Source organism: Coloeus monedula, assembly GCF_965178545.1.
Source record: "Coloeus monedula genome assembly, chromosome: 8".
NCBI classification, from domain to species: domain Eukaryota; kingdom Metazoa; phylum Chordata; class Aves; order Passeriformes; family Corvidae; genus Coloeus; species Coloeus monedula.
The window spans coordinates 25,070,700-25,088,037 of NC_138788.1; the positions used below are offsets into that span (position 1 = coordinate 25,070,700).

The 17,338-nt window shown below is 40.7% G+C and overlaps 1 protein-coding gene across 3 annotated transcripts in view; it reads left to right on the plus strand.

The window, feature by feature from the left end:
* ARMH3 (armadillo like helical domain containing 3) overlaps positions 1 to 17,338 on the plus strand; it is a 124,468-nt gene that overhangs the window by 28,333 nt on the left and 78,797 nt on the right. For all 3 annotated transcript variants that reach the window (XM_082286293.1, XM_082286292.1, XM_082286291.1), the window contains exons 16-20: positions 4,199 to 4,257; positions 5,583 to 5,648; positions 6,732 to 6,801; positions 8,268 to 8,328; positions 10,951 to 11,039. In XM_082286293.1, coding sequence (XP_082142419.1) covers positions 4,199 to 4,257; positions 5,583 to 5,648; positions 6,732 to 6,801; positions 8,268 to 8,328; positions 10,951 to 11,039 — 345 coding nt within the window. The remainder of the gene's footprint in view (positions 1 to 4,198; positions 4,258 to 5,582; positions 5,649 to 6,731; positions 6,802 to 8,267; positions 8,329 to 10,950; positions 11,040 to 17,338) is intronic.

Sequence of the window (17,338 nt, forward strand, 5' to 3'; positions counted from 1 at the left end):
CTGATACACAACTGTCAGAGAGGGGAAGTCTGAGACCAGAGAACTGTATTTTTAAGAACATTTAGAAACTGACACAGCGGGCAAAGTTCAGCATTAGAAGGAAATAACTTCCTTTCTCCTTTGGTTCAACAGGCAGCTCTGTAATTATAAATAGGACAGCAGTAACTTAGACTGCACTGGCAGTAATTTGCTTGAGGAAGTATCTTTCCATGTTGTGCTTTTTGTTTCTCCTGTAGTTCTGTGGGGGTTAATTTCAGCTTGCTGGAGTTGAAATATTGCTTAATCTCCTGCTCAGGGTACCCAAGGGTGCTGTTTTGTCCATTGGTTATATGGGCAGAACCATAGTGTGAACATAACAAGTGATCTTTGCACCATATTTCAGCCTATTACCGACTTCCACTCTTAAGTTAGATATAACAACAGAAATATTAAGGTATCTGCAGAGCTATGATCCATCAATTACTGAACTTCATGAATGCTTAGCATTGATTGAGAGCAGGCTGTTTCCTTTTACCTACTAGCTTGCAATGAAATTGTGTTTGGCTGTCTTGCTCTTGTTCTGTAAGCAAGCTAGTTGAAGAAAAAGTAATAATTAGGACCAAAAGAAACTTCATGAAAATGTCTAGTGCACTCCTATCTGGTTTTGGCTGGGACAGAGTTAATTTTCTTCTTAGTATCTGGTAGAGTGCTTTGATTTTGGATTCAGTATGAGAATGATGTTGATAACACACTGATATTTTGGCTCTGGCTAAGTATTGCTAACCCTTTGTCAAGGGCTTTTCAGTGTCTGGTGCTCTGCCAGCGAGGAGGTGCACAAAAAGCAGGGAGGGAGCATGGCCAGGATAGGTGACCTGACCTGGCCAGAGGGATATTCCACACCACAGAATGTCATGCCCAGTATGTGAACTGGGGGAGTTACCCAGAAGGGGACCATTGCTCTTTGGGGATGGGATGGGCAGCAGGCAGTGAGCAATTGTATCATGAACTGTACTGTGCATCACTTGTTTCTCTTCAGTTCTGTTACCCTCTCTCACTCTGCTGATGATCATTATGATTATCATGATTATGATGATGAGGTTTCAGTTATTAAATTGTTCTTATCTCAACCCACATGATTTATTTCCAATTCTTCTCCCCACTGTGGAGAGAGGAGAAGCATTGCAAGTGAGTGAGCAGCTGCATGGTATTTAGTTACTGTCTGGGGTTAAGCCACAGCTCCTTGGAACCAATGCAGAATTGGGTTTACCTGTATCTTTTCTCAGAGGTATTGCTGACAGGTTGGATGAAGACACTGTGATAATGGAGCACCATTTTCAGATTATCCATTGCAGGTTTAACTATCCTTATTGTGAGAAAACTTTGTGTGCTTCCTAAATTCTTTGCTGTGGTTCAAATTAATTACTAGTTATCTTCTCCAGGATAGATATTGAGAATGGATTATTTCTTTTTTCTTTGTGTCATCCCTTACGTATTTGAAGTCTGCTTTCATGTTTCTTCTTCCTTTTGTCTTTTGAACTAAACAATGTCAGTCTTGGCTCAGTCATTTTAATAGATTGTGCACATGAAGAGGGCTTACCACCTCTCTAATAATTCTCATTTGCTTTTCTCAGGGTCTGTCTTGCTGATCCAAGTCTCTGATGGAACAATTTTATGTTTTTCAATTTAACTTCTGCACTTACTAGTCACTGTAGTGGGGGAAAAGCTAAAAGCAAGGGCCTTGGGAACTGCCACACTGGATTAGTTTCAGATAGAGTGAAATCTGATAGAGGGGATTCCTTACTAAAGAAGCCAGTGGGAGATGAGTTTATTGTGTTATAAGACAGGAGTTAATGTTTCTTTCTTTCTTTACTTTGGTTCTAGCTTGTGTAAGGTTTGAAATTTGTGCATCTGATAGACCTAATATCCTTCCCACCATAGAATTTTGTAGCAGTGAGCTCCACTGATTGATCATTTAAAAAAAGTGTGCCTTCCAAACTAGTACTTACTAATTCTAGTGGGTGTATTCCTGACCTTATATTTTGATTATAGATGGAGCACTGCCTAATTTTTTTCCTTACAAGATCAAGCATGGAACAGACTGCCCAGGGAAGTTCTTGAGTCACAGTCCCTGAAGGTATTTGAAAGACAAGTAGATGTGGCAATTAGGGACATGGTTTACTGGGAGATTGGCAGTGCTGGATTAACGATTGGACTCCATGATGTTAAAGGTCTTTTCTAACCTAAACGATTCTATGATTCTATGTGACGCCAGTATAGCGAAGAATGAATAATTCTCATTTACTCCATGTGTCTTGAGACAGGTGGGAGCACTTAGAGGGGAAACTGGTTTGTTCCACATCCAGGACTAGATAGTTGTTTTGGTCCTGTCCCAGAGAGCATAATTTAATAGACTGTGTTTGCTAGATCCTTCTCTTGTTAGTCTCTCTTGTGTCAGTCAGAGGCAGCTGCCTTGAGAGAAGCAAAACCTCTGTGTCATTTTCTCCCATCTGTGAAACAGGTTCATACTGATACACCTCCCTGTGGAAAGTGGTCTGCTTTGTTGTTTTAATGAAGGGTGCTGTGAAAGTATAAAGTGTGTGTGCAAGTAACTGCTTGCATAGCTGCCCCATAGCTCCTGAAAATGGTCTGATGTTCACAACACATTGGCAGAAGGCAGAGTTCGTGGTATCAAACAGGAGCCTTTCCAGCATGATCCCCAGAGAGAGAGAGAGGTGGTAGCAGCACCTACAGAAATAAACAGGGAGGCCTTACAGTATAAAAATAACAAGCCTCTTGTGTATCGGTGTAATTCTAGGCCATTTCTCCCACTTGCTGGAGTATAAAACTTGACACTTACACATTTTAGCTGAGGTAAGGAGATAGGAGAGACTTTTAACTCTCTAATTCCAAAATTCCTCTTCATCTTACTTAGTGCTGCGAGATGAAATCAGCACACTTCAGGGCATGTCTTGTTTGTAAATATCTGTCCCTGAGCAGCAAAGAAAAGAAAACAAGAGGTGTCAAACTAGACAGAATAGCTAGCTAAGCCCATTCTATCTGTTTTTATAATTATCATATACACGCCAGCCAGCAAAGTGTTCATAAAAGTCACCTGCAAAGAAGGAATTTGGCTGATGCTGTCTTCTGATGTATATGAAAGTGTGTCTGTTTCAAATATCCCTCTCCTTTGAGTTTGACTCTTAAGGCACATGTCTGGGATGGCATGTTTAGTAGTCCTGTGCTTTAGAGGAGCTGTTGGAAATCTTGGGAATGTGCACTGTTAAGCCTCCTCAGAATTTAGTTATGTTGTTCTTTGTTGGTTTGTTTTTGTGGGTTTGGGGGTGTGTGATCCAAGTGCGGTGTTTTGTAGAACAAAGGTTTTTAAATGTGCTTGATTGGACAGTGCCTTCTACAACCTGATCTTACCTGGCTCTGCTTTGAGCAAGGATTGAACCAGAGATTTGTTCCATCCTACATTACTCCATGACTATATGTATCTTGGGTTGTTTTTTTTTTATTCAAGGTTAAAATTGAGAGGAATTTTAAATAATCCAAATAAAAATTGCATTCTTCTGCCTTAGTCCCTCTGTTTTGCTCCAGCTATCTTTCAGGGCAAAAGCTATTTGAAGCTGTGAGATGATTGGGGAACATGATCAGGGTGGAACTCTTGGCTTAAAATGCTAAGTCTTTGCAGACTCCCTTCTTTCATGGTTTTGCACAGAGTGAAGTAGGTCGTGTCTCTTAGTATTGGGGTTAAAACTTGGAACTTGGAGCATAATGTCAGCAGTTGTTCTGCTACACAGTGCTGCATCTCTGTGAAAGCTTTGCTGCTTGTTTCATAACCTACAGCAAAGGTGATGTTTTGCTTTCCACCTTGTCTAAGAGAGGGAACAGTGTGTCTCTGCTGTGACAGACAGTATTTAGAATATCTGTGGAAGTAAAACTGAATGAGACAGAAGCCCAGTGGATAGTTACAGTGCTGTTGGAAGTTCAAATCTGAACCTTTGCTGTTGGTGCAGAGTGGTGACAAGTGGGTGGGATTTAGTGGCTAGGTTGGAAGACGAGTAGTTAATTAGAGTAAACTATTAGCTATCATGGAGGAAGTAGGACTGTGAAGAATCTTCAAGCTGGACTTTTCTTTTGCTGCGACGGCTGTCTTGCTCTTCAGCCTTGCTAGGCTTGCGTGGCTCACGGAGGACTTGTTTTTTCTCCTTTGCAGATGAGCACCGGCTGCACAGTGGCAAGCTGTGCCTCATTATCCTGACATGCATAGCAGAGGTAGGTTTCTCGTGTGAAGCTGCCCAGCAGATGGTGTGTTACAGGGCTCTACCCCCTGCCTCCTGTGGAGCAGGAGCTGAATATCCACAGGGGTACTGAGTGGTGAGGTCCTCAGTCACTTAATGTTTGCTAATATACTTGATGCAGTACTGTTAAAGTTGACTTGAAACTTGAAAATTGGATGATCTTATTTGAGTTAGCCAGCTCCTGGGGATGAAGAGAAAAAAGACTGAACCTAAGCCTTTTCTCTCTTAGCTGTTAAGTGACCTTGTGGTGTGGCTTTTAGATGAGTAATGTGCTAATGGCTTTCAGCTCTGTGCTGTTCATGGTAAACATGGGGTGTGCCATATCCCTTCTGCCAAAGAAGGTTACAAGTCTGAAAGTGAGTCACATATTTTTAGGTCCCTACAAGCAAGACAATTAGCAAATGTGGTAGTAGGATAAGAAAGCAGCATCACAGAGCTATGTCAGCAGTCCTGGCTGAATGTGGCCCTGTCTCATGGGGAGTATGTTTTAATGGCTGACTGATGTCCTGAATGGTGGTAGTGTGTGTGTGGCATTTACATTTTGCTTGCTTGCAAGACCTTTCATTCTTAAAGAATAAAAAGTAGCGAGGTTGATAGCCATGTAAGGATTCTGGAATGATGTTTCTTCAGGGTGCAGCCTGAAAACTAATCATCTACATTTCAAATTTTTCTAATTAAATGGCTTTGGTACTTGTTCTTCTAGTGGATGCATAGATAACACAAGATAAGAAATTCTGTTTCTGCATAACAAGGGCATTCTTTGGTTCTGGTATTAAAGAGAGAGTATATTTATTACCTATTCTGGCTGTGCATTATCTGGAGAAGCCTCTTTAATTTAGAGGTGGTCTTGGAATGAGATTTGCCTGAGGGGTGGAACAGCTCATAAACCTATCTGCTAGTACTGCAGTAGCTTCTGGCATCAAAATGCCAATTTAAACCTTTATCCACACAGTCGCAGAACTGGTGTGCTGGAGAACCTCCTCATGTATTATGCACCTGGAGCACTTGTTAAACTTGTGACACAATGGTGTGTGCAGTCCAGAGTTTAAATGAGCAAAGGGGGAGAAAGAACTACTGCTTGTTTTGTTAGCAATTTATTTTCCTAAAGTGGAAGTGGGATCAGGAGGGGTTTGCTTTTGTGTGACTGGAAACATGGATGGGAGAAGAGGAAATGGACAGACGGCTTTTTAACTTTATGGCTGTATCTTGGGAGTTTTACACTGAAACGTGTGATTTGAAAGGCAACTGTAGGGTGTTGGGCTTTTCATATCTCCTCTCTTTTCTTGCCCTTTTCAATAGGATCAATATGCTAATGCTTTTCTTCATGATGACAACATGAATTTTCGTGTAAACTTACACAGAATGGTGAGTCTTTTCTTCCAGATTGTTTTCTCTTTAGGATGCAAACACAGAGGATTTGAGTATGTATGAAAAGTGTATGTTGAAAATTGTGTCACAGATATCTAACCTAGGTTGCTAAGGCATGTGGAAATAGTGTCAGAAATGCAGTAGCTGGGGAATGATTTTGAAATTGCTCTCAGAATGTCTCCATTCTTCAAAGAACAAAGAGCTGTTTGCCCTGTCAGTGAATTCAGAGGCCTGTGTAGCTGGCAAGGAGCTGTGTATTATGAGGTCTCTGAGGAAATCAGTGGTAGAGAGAATGTTCTGCCTTAATCTTTAGCAAGCATTAGCCCTCATGTGATATATAATAGCCAGCTGGAGTTACACTGAGTGCTCTTATTGGCTTACCCTTCATTTGGGGTGGAGTAATTCACCTTCAGGGAGGAAAGGATTTTTTCCAGAGCTTTTTTGTGTGGAGGAAGTGTGCTTACCTAGCTCATGAATCTCTGTAGCTACAAGTAACTTGAATGGTTATCCTTACTTGATGGATTCTGTCTTTGTGGTGCTGGCAAGTTCCACCTCATCTGACAGCAAAGCAGCATTTGAAAGTGTTACTGTTCAAGAAAGAAAGAAACATCTTACTTGATGGAGACCACACTCCAAGAATACTAGTCATTACCACTTAGCAACAAATTTGCTGTCCAGTTAGCCTTTCTGGTCTGTTACAATGAACACCAAAGCCATTGACTACTGCACACACTGTTAAGAACGCCAGTCAGACTTCTGGGTCAGAAACAAATCAGTATGTTAAGCAAGGGGAAGGAATTGCTGTGTGATTTGTTTTTGTCTTGGGTTCCCTCCCCTCAGTAGAACAGTGCCCTCCAGCTACATAGCTAGAGAAACAAATCCCTAGTATTAGCCTGCTGGAATGCAGGCACAGTTTTGCTCCAGCCATGTCCTTTAGGGTTAATATGTGTAAGACAGCAGCTGGAGAAAAAGACAGAGGGAAGCCTCTGCTGATGGTACTATTTGCTTGAAAAATACAATAATACACAGACTGTCACTTCAGGCTTCTGCTGACTTCTTTTCATCTTTGTGTCTTTGAAGCCAATGAGACATCGGAAGAAAGCAGCAGACAAGAACCTGCCCTGTCGCCCGCTGGTGTGTGCGGTGCTCGGTGAGTGTTGTCAGAGCACGTGTGTGCTTGTGGCTCCTGAAGCATCTCTTGTTCAGCAATAGAAATATGGGATTTGAGGATTAAATGGAGCGGTGGATGGACTTAAAAGAAGGACATTTACATACTAAAGATGTTTACAGCAATCCATGCCTGTCTTTGTACATGGCTACCTCACAGACAAATCCAAGAGTGCAGCTCTGTAGCAAGAAATCCTATATACATTTACAGAAAGTTTTGCAGAAGCTGCTTGGCCCATTTGACCTGAGTTATTAAGAAGAGGGAGGGCAGTTGATTAATAAAGTCAGTGTTTAGGTGAGTGTGGTAACAGCGACAAGTACTTTGTAGATGATACGATGATGGCAAACCTGTGGAAGGGACACATATCTATGAGCGTGTTTGCTGGGCATTGAGCAAGCCTTTTCTGAGCAAAAAACCAACAGGAATGTTGGTTAGTAGCTAGGATTGGTTTTGCCTGGGGATATGGAGGCGTAGTTGAAAGCTTTTCATGCAGCACATGATTAAGTTGTGACTCTCATTACTGTGGAGGCCAAAAGCATATATGGGTTAAGAAATGGATGGAGCCTGGCTGTTCAGCCTGATGGTGTTGAAATCTTAGACTTCAACATTCCCAAAAGTGATTGTTGAAGCCAAGACACAACAGCTGCATGAGGAATCTTTCTAGAGCTATCAGATTTCATACACTCTTCATCTACACTGTTTTTAGTCACTTTGAGTCACTCTGCTGGGCTGTTACTGCCTTAGGAACTTACAGCTCACGATTGTTACCACTGGCTTGGTATAAGCATTTCATGCTGAAGTTGAGTTGAACACACCCCCACACACATTCAATTGTCATTTATTAGCTTCTCTCAATTGTATTTCTATACTCTTTGCCTCTTATCTTCACCCTGGAAGCCCTGAAATGTTAGACACATTCTCTTTTTTTTCCCCCCGAATTAGTTTTAAGCTGAAGCTTAGCCTATGTTGAGATCAAACTAGCTTTGCTTGCTTCAGAATTTGTTTTAGGAAAAATAGGTGTTATTTACAATGTCTCTTTAAGTAACATCTAGGTTGTGCATTGTTTCTGGCAAGAGTAATTTCCTAAAATGTGCTTCTTAATGGAATTTTCCATTAGTGACAGGGCTTGAAATATGAGAGCAATTCTAGACATCAGAATTCATGGTGTATGGTCTTTATTTGACTATAGTGGGGGAAACCATATGGGGAAGCAGTGCCTCAAAGCAAATTACAGTATGTACCCTCAGTTTCCAGTAGTTTCTTTTCTAATTCTAGCAAATTTCTAATGTTCTTTAGAACAAACAAATAAAAAAGTGAAATCCCTTTCATCTAAGCAGGACTATTGTCTGGTAGAGATAGGTAGGTGGGGCAGTTTGACTTCCTTGTAGTCTACTAGAAGTTAACAGTAGCCAGCTCAACACTTACTTTATCGTTTTCTTTTCTGTCAGATTTGATGGTGGAATTCATCGTAACACACATGATGAAAGAATTTCCTATGGACCTCTATGTGTAAGTGTCTGTGGGGTAACTCATTGTGATTTCATTTGAAGTCTGAATTCAGGTGGAATCCTGTTCAAACAGCAATCTTCTGGCTGAAATAACACTTTGTGGCTGGTGGGAAGCAGGATGAATTGCTTTTCATGAACTCTTCCAGTAACTTTTTCTACTTCAAAAATCCTCTGTGTGCCAGAAAATTGAAAGCAATTCAATTTCAGACTGTTTTCCTAATCTACTTGATCTAACACAAAGAGCTTTTCAGTCTAAAAGAAGTTTCATAACACAGAGTCATTGCAACAATCCCCACTTCCCAGAAGATGAATCTTGGTCTAGAAACGGAAAAGGCAGTTTTGAAAAAGCAAGGATGACTGACGTGAGGCCTGGAAGGCAGTGTGGGGAGGGAGGGAGGGAGGTTTAAGCCTGAAATAGCCTGCTAGGCAGCACGGGGTAAAACTTAGTAATGGGCAAAAGGAGAGAAGTGAACAGAGCTACTCATGAGCACTCCATGTGTCCCACAGGGGCCTCTCCAGTGCTTTGTACTGCTTTAGCCTGGAGGGCAGAAGGAGGATTTAGACAGTTTGTTGGCTTTGCTGTGACTGTTTGTACAGTGCTGAATTTCCCCAAGGCGTGAACAGCACTATATTCTGTAGGAAAGATAAAGACACATAGCATGTTTTCCCTTAAGGTAACTTTTCAGCATGTTCTGATTTTGCCCAAATAACCTTGCAATTACAGTGCCTTTTCAAGGGTTGTGCAGTTCAATTGAGTTTGTGAGAAATGGTTTTTTTAAATGACAATTGCAGAACTATTTGTAGATGGGTATAATGCTCCTGAATTTCACAAGAAAGGTGTGAAATGCTTGGACTCAAAAGCAACATCACATCTAGAAACCCCATAACACTAAAATTAATGATCAATAGCAGCCATCAGTGGACATTTGTATCCATTCATTTTGGCATGTTTGTGCAGTCCTTTCACTGTACTCCTGTCTGAAACCATCCCATAGCAGACGCAGTTATTGCAGACCAAGTGGATGTTCTGAATACACAAGTGGTGTCACACTTCTCTGCAGTACATTTAAAAGGTGACAATATGAAGCTGCTGCTCAAGGCTGGGCATATTAATATTTAAAAGAGAAATCCAGGTTGCTTAGACTAAGGGTACTTTTTATCCATTATGTGTATTATGAATCCTCAGCACGAAACTTTTAAAAATCAGAGACACCTGACCAGGATGGATAATTTCATGACTTGACTTACAGCCAAGCAGATACAGAAGTGAAAAGATGCTGGGCATGGTCCAGTACCAGTAACATCAGAAATAAGAGGTTTCTCCACAGAGAGACTGCTGTTCCTGATTTGAAGACAGCTGTCTATCCTAGCTGGTTTGCTTCCTTTTCTTGGTTGAATTTATGAGAATCCAATTTGAAATATAACACTTAATGTCATGCTCAGCAATTATAAATAGTTTTACCTTTATTCAAAGTTAGTTTTAGTTCCTACCTCATTGTGGTATTTTTGGGATTATCTACAGGTCTGAAAAGAATAATGTATACCTTCTGCATATTTTTTTGCCATAGCCTTATTTTTAAAGCCTTGTCTTGAACTTTTCGCCTCATTTTGAATAAATTCCATGCAAAGTTTTAGAATTTGGTTTCTCTGTGTTTATCTGATGTGCAGTGTCTTTCATGAGTGTCTTTTCAGAAGGATGTGGATTTTAATGAGATAATGTGGTTTTGAGAAATAGGGATTGGAGAAAAAGGTATTTTTCCTTTTTGTAATGTTCCTTCTATTTTTTCTACATGGCAATAGCTAAAAATAGCTTGGCCTAACAAATTCAAATTTGTATGTATTTTTTGGCTTGTCCTTAATGATAGTGTTAGAGAATTTACTCATTGTTTTATATTTTTAGTTTGGATGTTATGTGTGAAGAATGTTTGTGCACCTAGGAGTTTGAATGAACACTAGATGCTATAGAGACCTACAGGATTTGGAGACTTTACAAGTGCATTGCCTGTATGTTGGGGGATTCTAGAGCTTGTTATGTGTATTGCATGATCATTCCAAAGCTTATACTTAAATTATTTTAAGTATGAGGGGACTGGAAAATTTGATTAGAAATATATATAAATGTAATTAAACCACACACCTCAGTCAGACTAAAAATCCTGTAGTTTTTTTGACACCCTCATTTCCTTTAGCCTCATCACTGGGCACAGAGAAACTGAGGACCTCCATTGTGTCCCAATTTTACAATAATGTGCACTGTCTCACATATACGGAGCCTGCAAGTTAAGTAACTCATTTTATAGTTTGAGGCCCTTAGGTAAAAGTAGCAAAGAGTGAAAAGTATTTATTAAACAGAAAGTATTTATTAAACAGCAAACATGCATTTGTGGTCAGTCTAATCCTGTTGAGTTTAAACTGGCATACAGGCCCCTTTCTTTTATTTTGTCAGATTCCTTTTTTGTGAGCATTGGTTCCTCTTAGGAGGCCAAAGCCACAACTCCCATCCTCCTCTGATAGTCTTTGAGTTTGTTTATTTCCCTGCTGCTGATTTCAGAGATATTTCCAGGCTTGATGTAGAATTGCAGGAAGATGCAATGTCATTAATCCTTTGCCCTCTCTTTTCCAGACGGTGCATTCAGATTGTGCACAAGCTGCTGTGCTACCAGAAGAAATGCAGAGTGAGGCTTCATTACACTTGGAGGGAGCTCTGGTCAGGTACTTGGCCTCTGCAGAGACAGTCAAATAGGAAAAATAGCTTGTTCCATTGCTACAGGGTTAAAAAGCAAGCAGCAGTTCTGTTAAAGCATCATTATGTTGCTTCTTAGTTGCTACATGCAAGCTGCCTCCTTCGGAAAGCCAGTTCATTATCATAATGGTAGCTAATTTACTTTCTTGTCTGTCCATGCTCACCATGGTATCCAAATGTCTTTGTTTTTCTGTTCCATTACCTGAGTCCCTCTTTACCTGATTGGAGAAAATGGAGTCATGTTTTATGGAATAGTGTTTCTCTCTCACATATTTGAGTAGAAAGGAGATAGGAAAAGCAAGGTCCCTCTCCTTTACCTAAGAGCCTATTACTGTAGGAGATGCTCACACTTAGAATAGTTGTGCTGCTCCTGAAGAGAGCAGCCTTGAAATGTCAGTGTGAGGGAACAGAGGCTTTTAACTCTGACCTTTGAGTTGATGGTAGATAGTCTGGTTCATGCCACTTGCATCCAAAGATAGATAAATAAATAATGTGGGGTTTGACATAATCTAGTGGACAGCTTTGTAGGACTCTTATATGATGCAGTCATTGTGTGGGAGGTCTGAGGAAGGGAGTAGGAGAATGGATGATGAGACCTAACAGGAGTCTTTGGTGGATATGGTATGTGCTTCAGTTCTTATCTAGCAAGCAATCCAGTAGCTCAGCCAGGAAAGTACAGTTAATCCCCTTGCTGTTGTGGCTTAAACAAGTGCTTTATGAAAATTCAAGGCAACATGGCCTTACCTGTGTATTCCTGGAGCTGTGCTTGAGACCGAGCATCAGTGACTTGCCTGGTGTAATGCAACTCCTTTTAAAAATTTGAGAGAGGGTGGCTTTTGAAAGAGGCAGTTATGAGTGGTTTGTGAAGCTTTTCTCAATTGACACTGAGTACTTCCCTTCAGTAGCCTTGCCCAGCTGAGATGCAGGTACAGAGAAATGAACCAACAACCCGAGTAATTTTCAGTTACTAACTTTTCACCTTGTGTGACATGTGGCCCATTCAGACTTTCTAAATTATTCCTGCAGAAGGTGAAGCGGATGCCGCTAATTAAGGGATTAGCAGTTCCTTTTCAGTTGTTTTCCTCAGAACAGAGCCCCTAGAGGCATGGCTGCAGCGTAGTGCCAGTTCAAGAGATGAGTGTGTACATTGTGGATGTCTGTTGTGAATGGAAATTGCATCTGACAATGTGTGTGATATCTTCTCAGCAGTTAACAGTGAACCAGAGCCATTTCTATTTGGCCAGGCTAGCATGGGTCTTTTCTACACACTGGCAGAATGGAAGTTTGAAATGTAGCACCTTTTGCTTGAAAGTATTGTTCCACAGTTCAGGGAGCGCACTCTTAGGCATCTTTCAATCCTTAACTTTCCCTGTTTTAGGGGAGGGGAAAAAAACAGAAATCCTTGGACACACTAAGATTCAGCATCTTGGGATATTCTTGTTAGCAGTCTCTAATTAACTGGTGTTTATATAGAGCTTTGGAAACATCAAGTGCCTCAGAAGTGTTAAGTACCGCACATGCTTTGAAAGCAAAGCAGTAACATAAAAACACTTGGATTGGTCAGGTTTCTACGAAGGAACTGGAATGTCTGCACACCTGATGTAGCTGCAGAGCTCCATGCTTACTATAGATTTCTGTGTGTTTAAGGAGATCCTCTCGTGGGAGTAAACTACCATAGAAAGTTGCAAAAAAAATTTTTTTATAGGATGTTGAGGTAAACAGAGTTCTTTGGTAACTGCTGAGTGGTTTATTCAGGCTGGAAGGCCCTGGGTGAAGTGGTACACACATCTGCAGAAGGGCAGGTCCTGGCTGCTCCAGACATGCTTCTAGAATGCTATATATGTTGCAGAATAAATGCTAATTGCCAGCCCTGTCTTGAGATCTGTTTCATATTTAACTCTTACCCTGTCAAGGTTGCTCTTGATTACCCAGAATACTGCTGCCTTTGATGTGAAAGAATGTCTCTTTCTCTGGTTTTGCTCTGTGTGACAGACAATTCCAAACCGGAGCACAAGACTTCTGAATTAATTTCTGTCTCTCATATGACCATCAGGCTTTTATTTTGGATTGAATAATCAGTTATCACTGCTGGAGGAACAGCTAAAAGGGAGCAGCTATTCACTGTAACGTCTGAGATATCAGGTTGTCCCATCAGGTGTGCTCTACAGAAGGTCTTCAAGCCCACACTTGTCTTCTAGAATGACAAAGTGTATGATGACTGAAGCAATGCCCCTGTGGTGCAGCGTGGATAATAGCAATGGAGGCCCCCCAACAGAGCTGAGCAGAACAAAGAAGCTGGAGGGAATTTGTGTAAGGATATATTGAAAGAAAGGGAGAGAGTTCTACCTGGCACGTAAAAGGAGGAGAGTTTTTTCAGGCAGAAAATTGAGTGGGAGAAGAAGACAAAGAGAATACTGTGGGGTAGGTAGTCAGTATAGGGTGCGGAGGAACTGAGATAAAGGTTGTAGGTGGAAGCAGTAGCAGTGTATGGAGCCTTCTGTTCACTTGCCAATTCTAATGTTAGCTAATCTCTAATTAAGGAAAGCCACTTGTGTGTCATCTGATGGATTGATGCTCTTCCGTTGTGGATGCTTTGTCTTCAGCATGGAAGGCCAGCAGCACTTTGAGAAAGTTTCTGCATTTGCTATTTTTTATTTTAATTTGCAATGGTGGTAGAGAAAAGCAGTGGATCCAGGTGCTTTGGCATCTCTTGGGACACATATCAGGCTGTTTATGCAGTCTGTAAGACTTCATACTTTTTTAGATATGCCACTATTTGGCACATTGTTTCCATATGATCTTATTTCTGTTGAACTTCCTTTTGCAACATCTGAGCTTAAAGAAGAACAATATTGTTACAGAGTCTTTGGATGTGATCCAGCCTTAGCTTCTCTATTAGAATAATTTTTTCACATTAAGTAAAGGGACCAGGGCCATGGCACTCAAAGCAGTATAAATCTCTAGCTGTGCTGACCAGATGACCAAGAATGTTTAGGTGACAGAGAAAGATGCAAGGATTTGAGAGCTGAAAACAGGATTGACAGAAAGGAAAATCTGTGGGTGGCAAAAGTAGTGTGTAGAAGCTGGCTCTAGCTAAAAGTAGTGTGAAAATAAATAGCAGATCACTACTGGAGCTAAATTCTGGAACATCTTAAAAAGAGGGCTGGAGAGTGAAAAGAAGTTGTAATCTGATTAACCTATGAAAGTGACTGGCAAATGCAAATGCAGTTAGATTCAGATCCAGAGATGTCTGTTGATCTTGGTTCTTTTTTAATAGGCCTTTTCAGTTGTCTGTTCACTTCAGTTCCATCAGTGGTTAGTGTGCAGCTCTTCCCTTTGAGTGCTGCTGAAGAAAACCTTCAGGTTTTTCACCACTGACAGTGTACCACTGCTGGTGACTAGCCTGGAAATTTGGCCAAGGTCAGAAAGTCTGTGTGGATATGACTGTGTTGACCTGTTTGCTTGCAGACATTTTGGCCAACTGGAAATCTCCTGAACTGTTATGCCAGGTACCTTACACTTTTTAAACAGTGATGATTACACTTGAATGTCAAGTGTAAGGTACTTCATAGAGCCGATTAGGAAACTTTGGAACTGCCAGTTCCCTGTTCTCAGAAACAGCCCAATGTTCTTGGGCTAGTTTGTACAGCACTTGCATGATGGACAGTGCTATATAGGTGGTTGTTGTTGTCAAGCATGTATAAGCTATGCCAGAAGAGTTTTCATGAGTCATTTAAGCTTTTTATATAAAAAGACCTCATTCTTCAACTCCTCCCACCTCAAAATTAGCAATGCTTGAGCAATTCACTCTGAGCTTAGGGGGTGCAGGTAACTTCTTTGCAGTTGCTATGGTTTGCTTTAAGCAAAAGCTATGTTTAAAGAAACAGAAAAGCAATACTAATAAAGACTTTTAATAGCAAGAGTAGAGCCTAAAAAAATCTGAACTATAATAATAATGGTGAAATAGCTGTTTGTTGGGGCAGTTGAATGCAAAGTAGGATTAAAAGTGGGCATTGCCATTAGTAAGTGTTGAAGATCAGTTTCCAAATTGTTTTAACATAAGGCTATAGTTCCTTACCTTGTCGCTTAGTTAATTTGGTAGATGCAGAATGCACTGGTAAAATAAGCATGCTTCAAATATGTAGCACTATCAAGAAGTTAATTTTTCTCCTTTTTCATTTTAGAGTCATCAAAGCAGACTTTTACAATGCTACTATACAAAATACACTTTTTTTATTCCCCTTTTTGTCCACTCTTCAGATCTTTTTGTCAGGTTCTGTATTTAAAGCAAGGATAGTACTGCATTCAAAATCTTTTTGGGTGAATACTAAAAATGTGAAAGGTTCCTCTGTGGAAGATTTTAAAATAAAGAAGCAATTTTTTGTGGGGGAGAAGCTCCCCCCTGACTTTCAGTATATATAGCACTGCCCTTATGCAGTGCATATTTAAAATGGTACTGTTTAATCACTTTGGTTTATTATTTCTGTGACTGAAACATTGATTACTGAGAGTATGTTATCTATGTCATTTCTGGTTCTACAACTGTTGATCAGGTCTGCTTCAGCCTTCTGATTTATGTTGCTGAACAGGCTGGAAGTCAGGTGATGTTGTGTCTTCCCTTCATCTCTAATCCAGCTGTCACTGTCACATTCTGCTGCAGCTACATGGCACGGGAAGCTTATCATCTTGCAGCTCTTGTGGAGGCAGGATTCACACACTGGTGTACTAGACAGTCTAGTTCACTGGCAGAGTTCCTGATCACTAGATGCCATGAGAGTTTGGAAGACCGTAGAGCTGCTTGGCCAGTTAGCAAATGGCTTAGTTTCTCACACAAACTAAAGGCTGTAGCTGTTATGTGCCATGGAATACATACTGGGAGTTTGCAGCCATTTGGGGGTCCTGTTTTCTTCACTCACAGGAGTGTTGGTGCTTGTGATATGTGGTACTGTGTTGGCACAAACTGGGTACAGGAAGGCAACTGTTAATCCTGTTACCTATTTCAGGGAATTCAGGAAAGGATTGAAATTGAAACATGGTTTTATAAAATAATTTTTGTTTATAGTTGTGTTGTGGGTTGATACTCACTGATTTATTTAATTTCTACCCCTGGGAGCACTCTGTGTTACCCCAAAGAAAACCCCAGTCCCTTCTTACAAAGCTCACTTACAGGCAGAAAGATGGGAACGTCAGAAGGAAGACTGCAAGTGTCTACTTGTGGTATTCTGCTGTCATTCTCAACTGGTGGGACAATTTCATGCTCACCTTTCCATATGACCTCCTTCTATCAAGGCTAGAATATTTTCATAAGAACACTCCAGCCATTTGGTGAAATGTCCTGGTATTAAACTCTTAAAGAAGGTAGTGTAAGAAATGCAGAAACTCAGTGGCTTTTCTTGTAAAGGAGGATGTTCTAAATTCCCTGCATGGGTCATCTTTTGGAAGCATCTGCTTTTACTTAATTCTGGTTTACCTTTACTTTATGTTAACATATTTTAATACTGATGATAAAGAGTTTGACCCTGATAGCTGATGAACAGAAAAAGAATAATGTAAGATTTGGTGCTGTTATTGATCACCTGGTGAGATCAGGATGGGAATTTCTCAACAGAGCCTTGCTCAGATGAGCACAAAGGGAATTTAGTAATTTGCATGGATAAGTTTGCAACCTTTTGGTCATCTTCCCTCAGCCTGGCAGGTCTCATCCAGATACGTTGCTCTGTCCTGTTTCAAATAAAGCTAGCAAATACTAGAGAATTTGATTGTGAATCCCTAGCAGTTTGCAGATCACAGTGACCTCGTGGAGATGGTGTGATAGTTTCTCCTGGGAAACGGTCCCATTGATGATAGAAGTGTTACAGCTGTTCGAAGTTGTTTCTTTCTCTGCCCGGAGGGGTTGCAGCATTCAGAATGCAATAATTTATCCCTGGCCCCTTTTTGTGTTCAGGCAGTATCACTCCTAGGTTCCTTACCTTGCTGTCTTTCCATGTTCTCACACAATACTTCTTTTCTTTCTCCAGATTCTCCGCCTTTTCTGTTTTAAAACCCCAGGCAAAAAGTGGAACTGTAACTCCCAAGACTACTATTTAACAGTGTGAACTTACACTGTCAGACAAAACAGAATTCAGCTCAATACTACCCTTCCCTCTAAAGAGGGATGAAGCTTGTAGGTCTGTGCTTTTTTTTTTTTTATTCTTAAGAAAAAAGCATATTGTTCATCTGAGCTTTAGCTGAAGTTGGAAAATTTGTGTTCTTTCTTATCGCTTGCTGG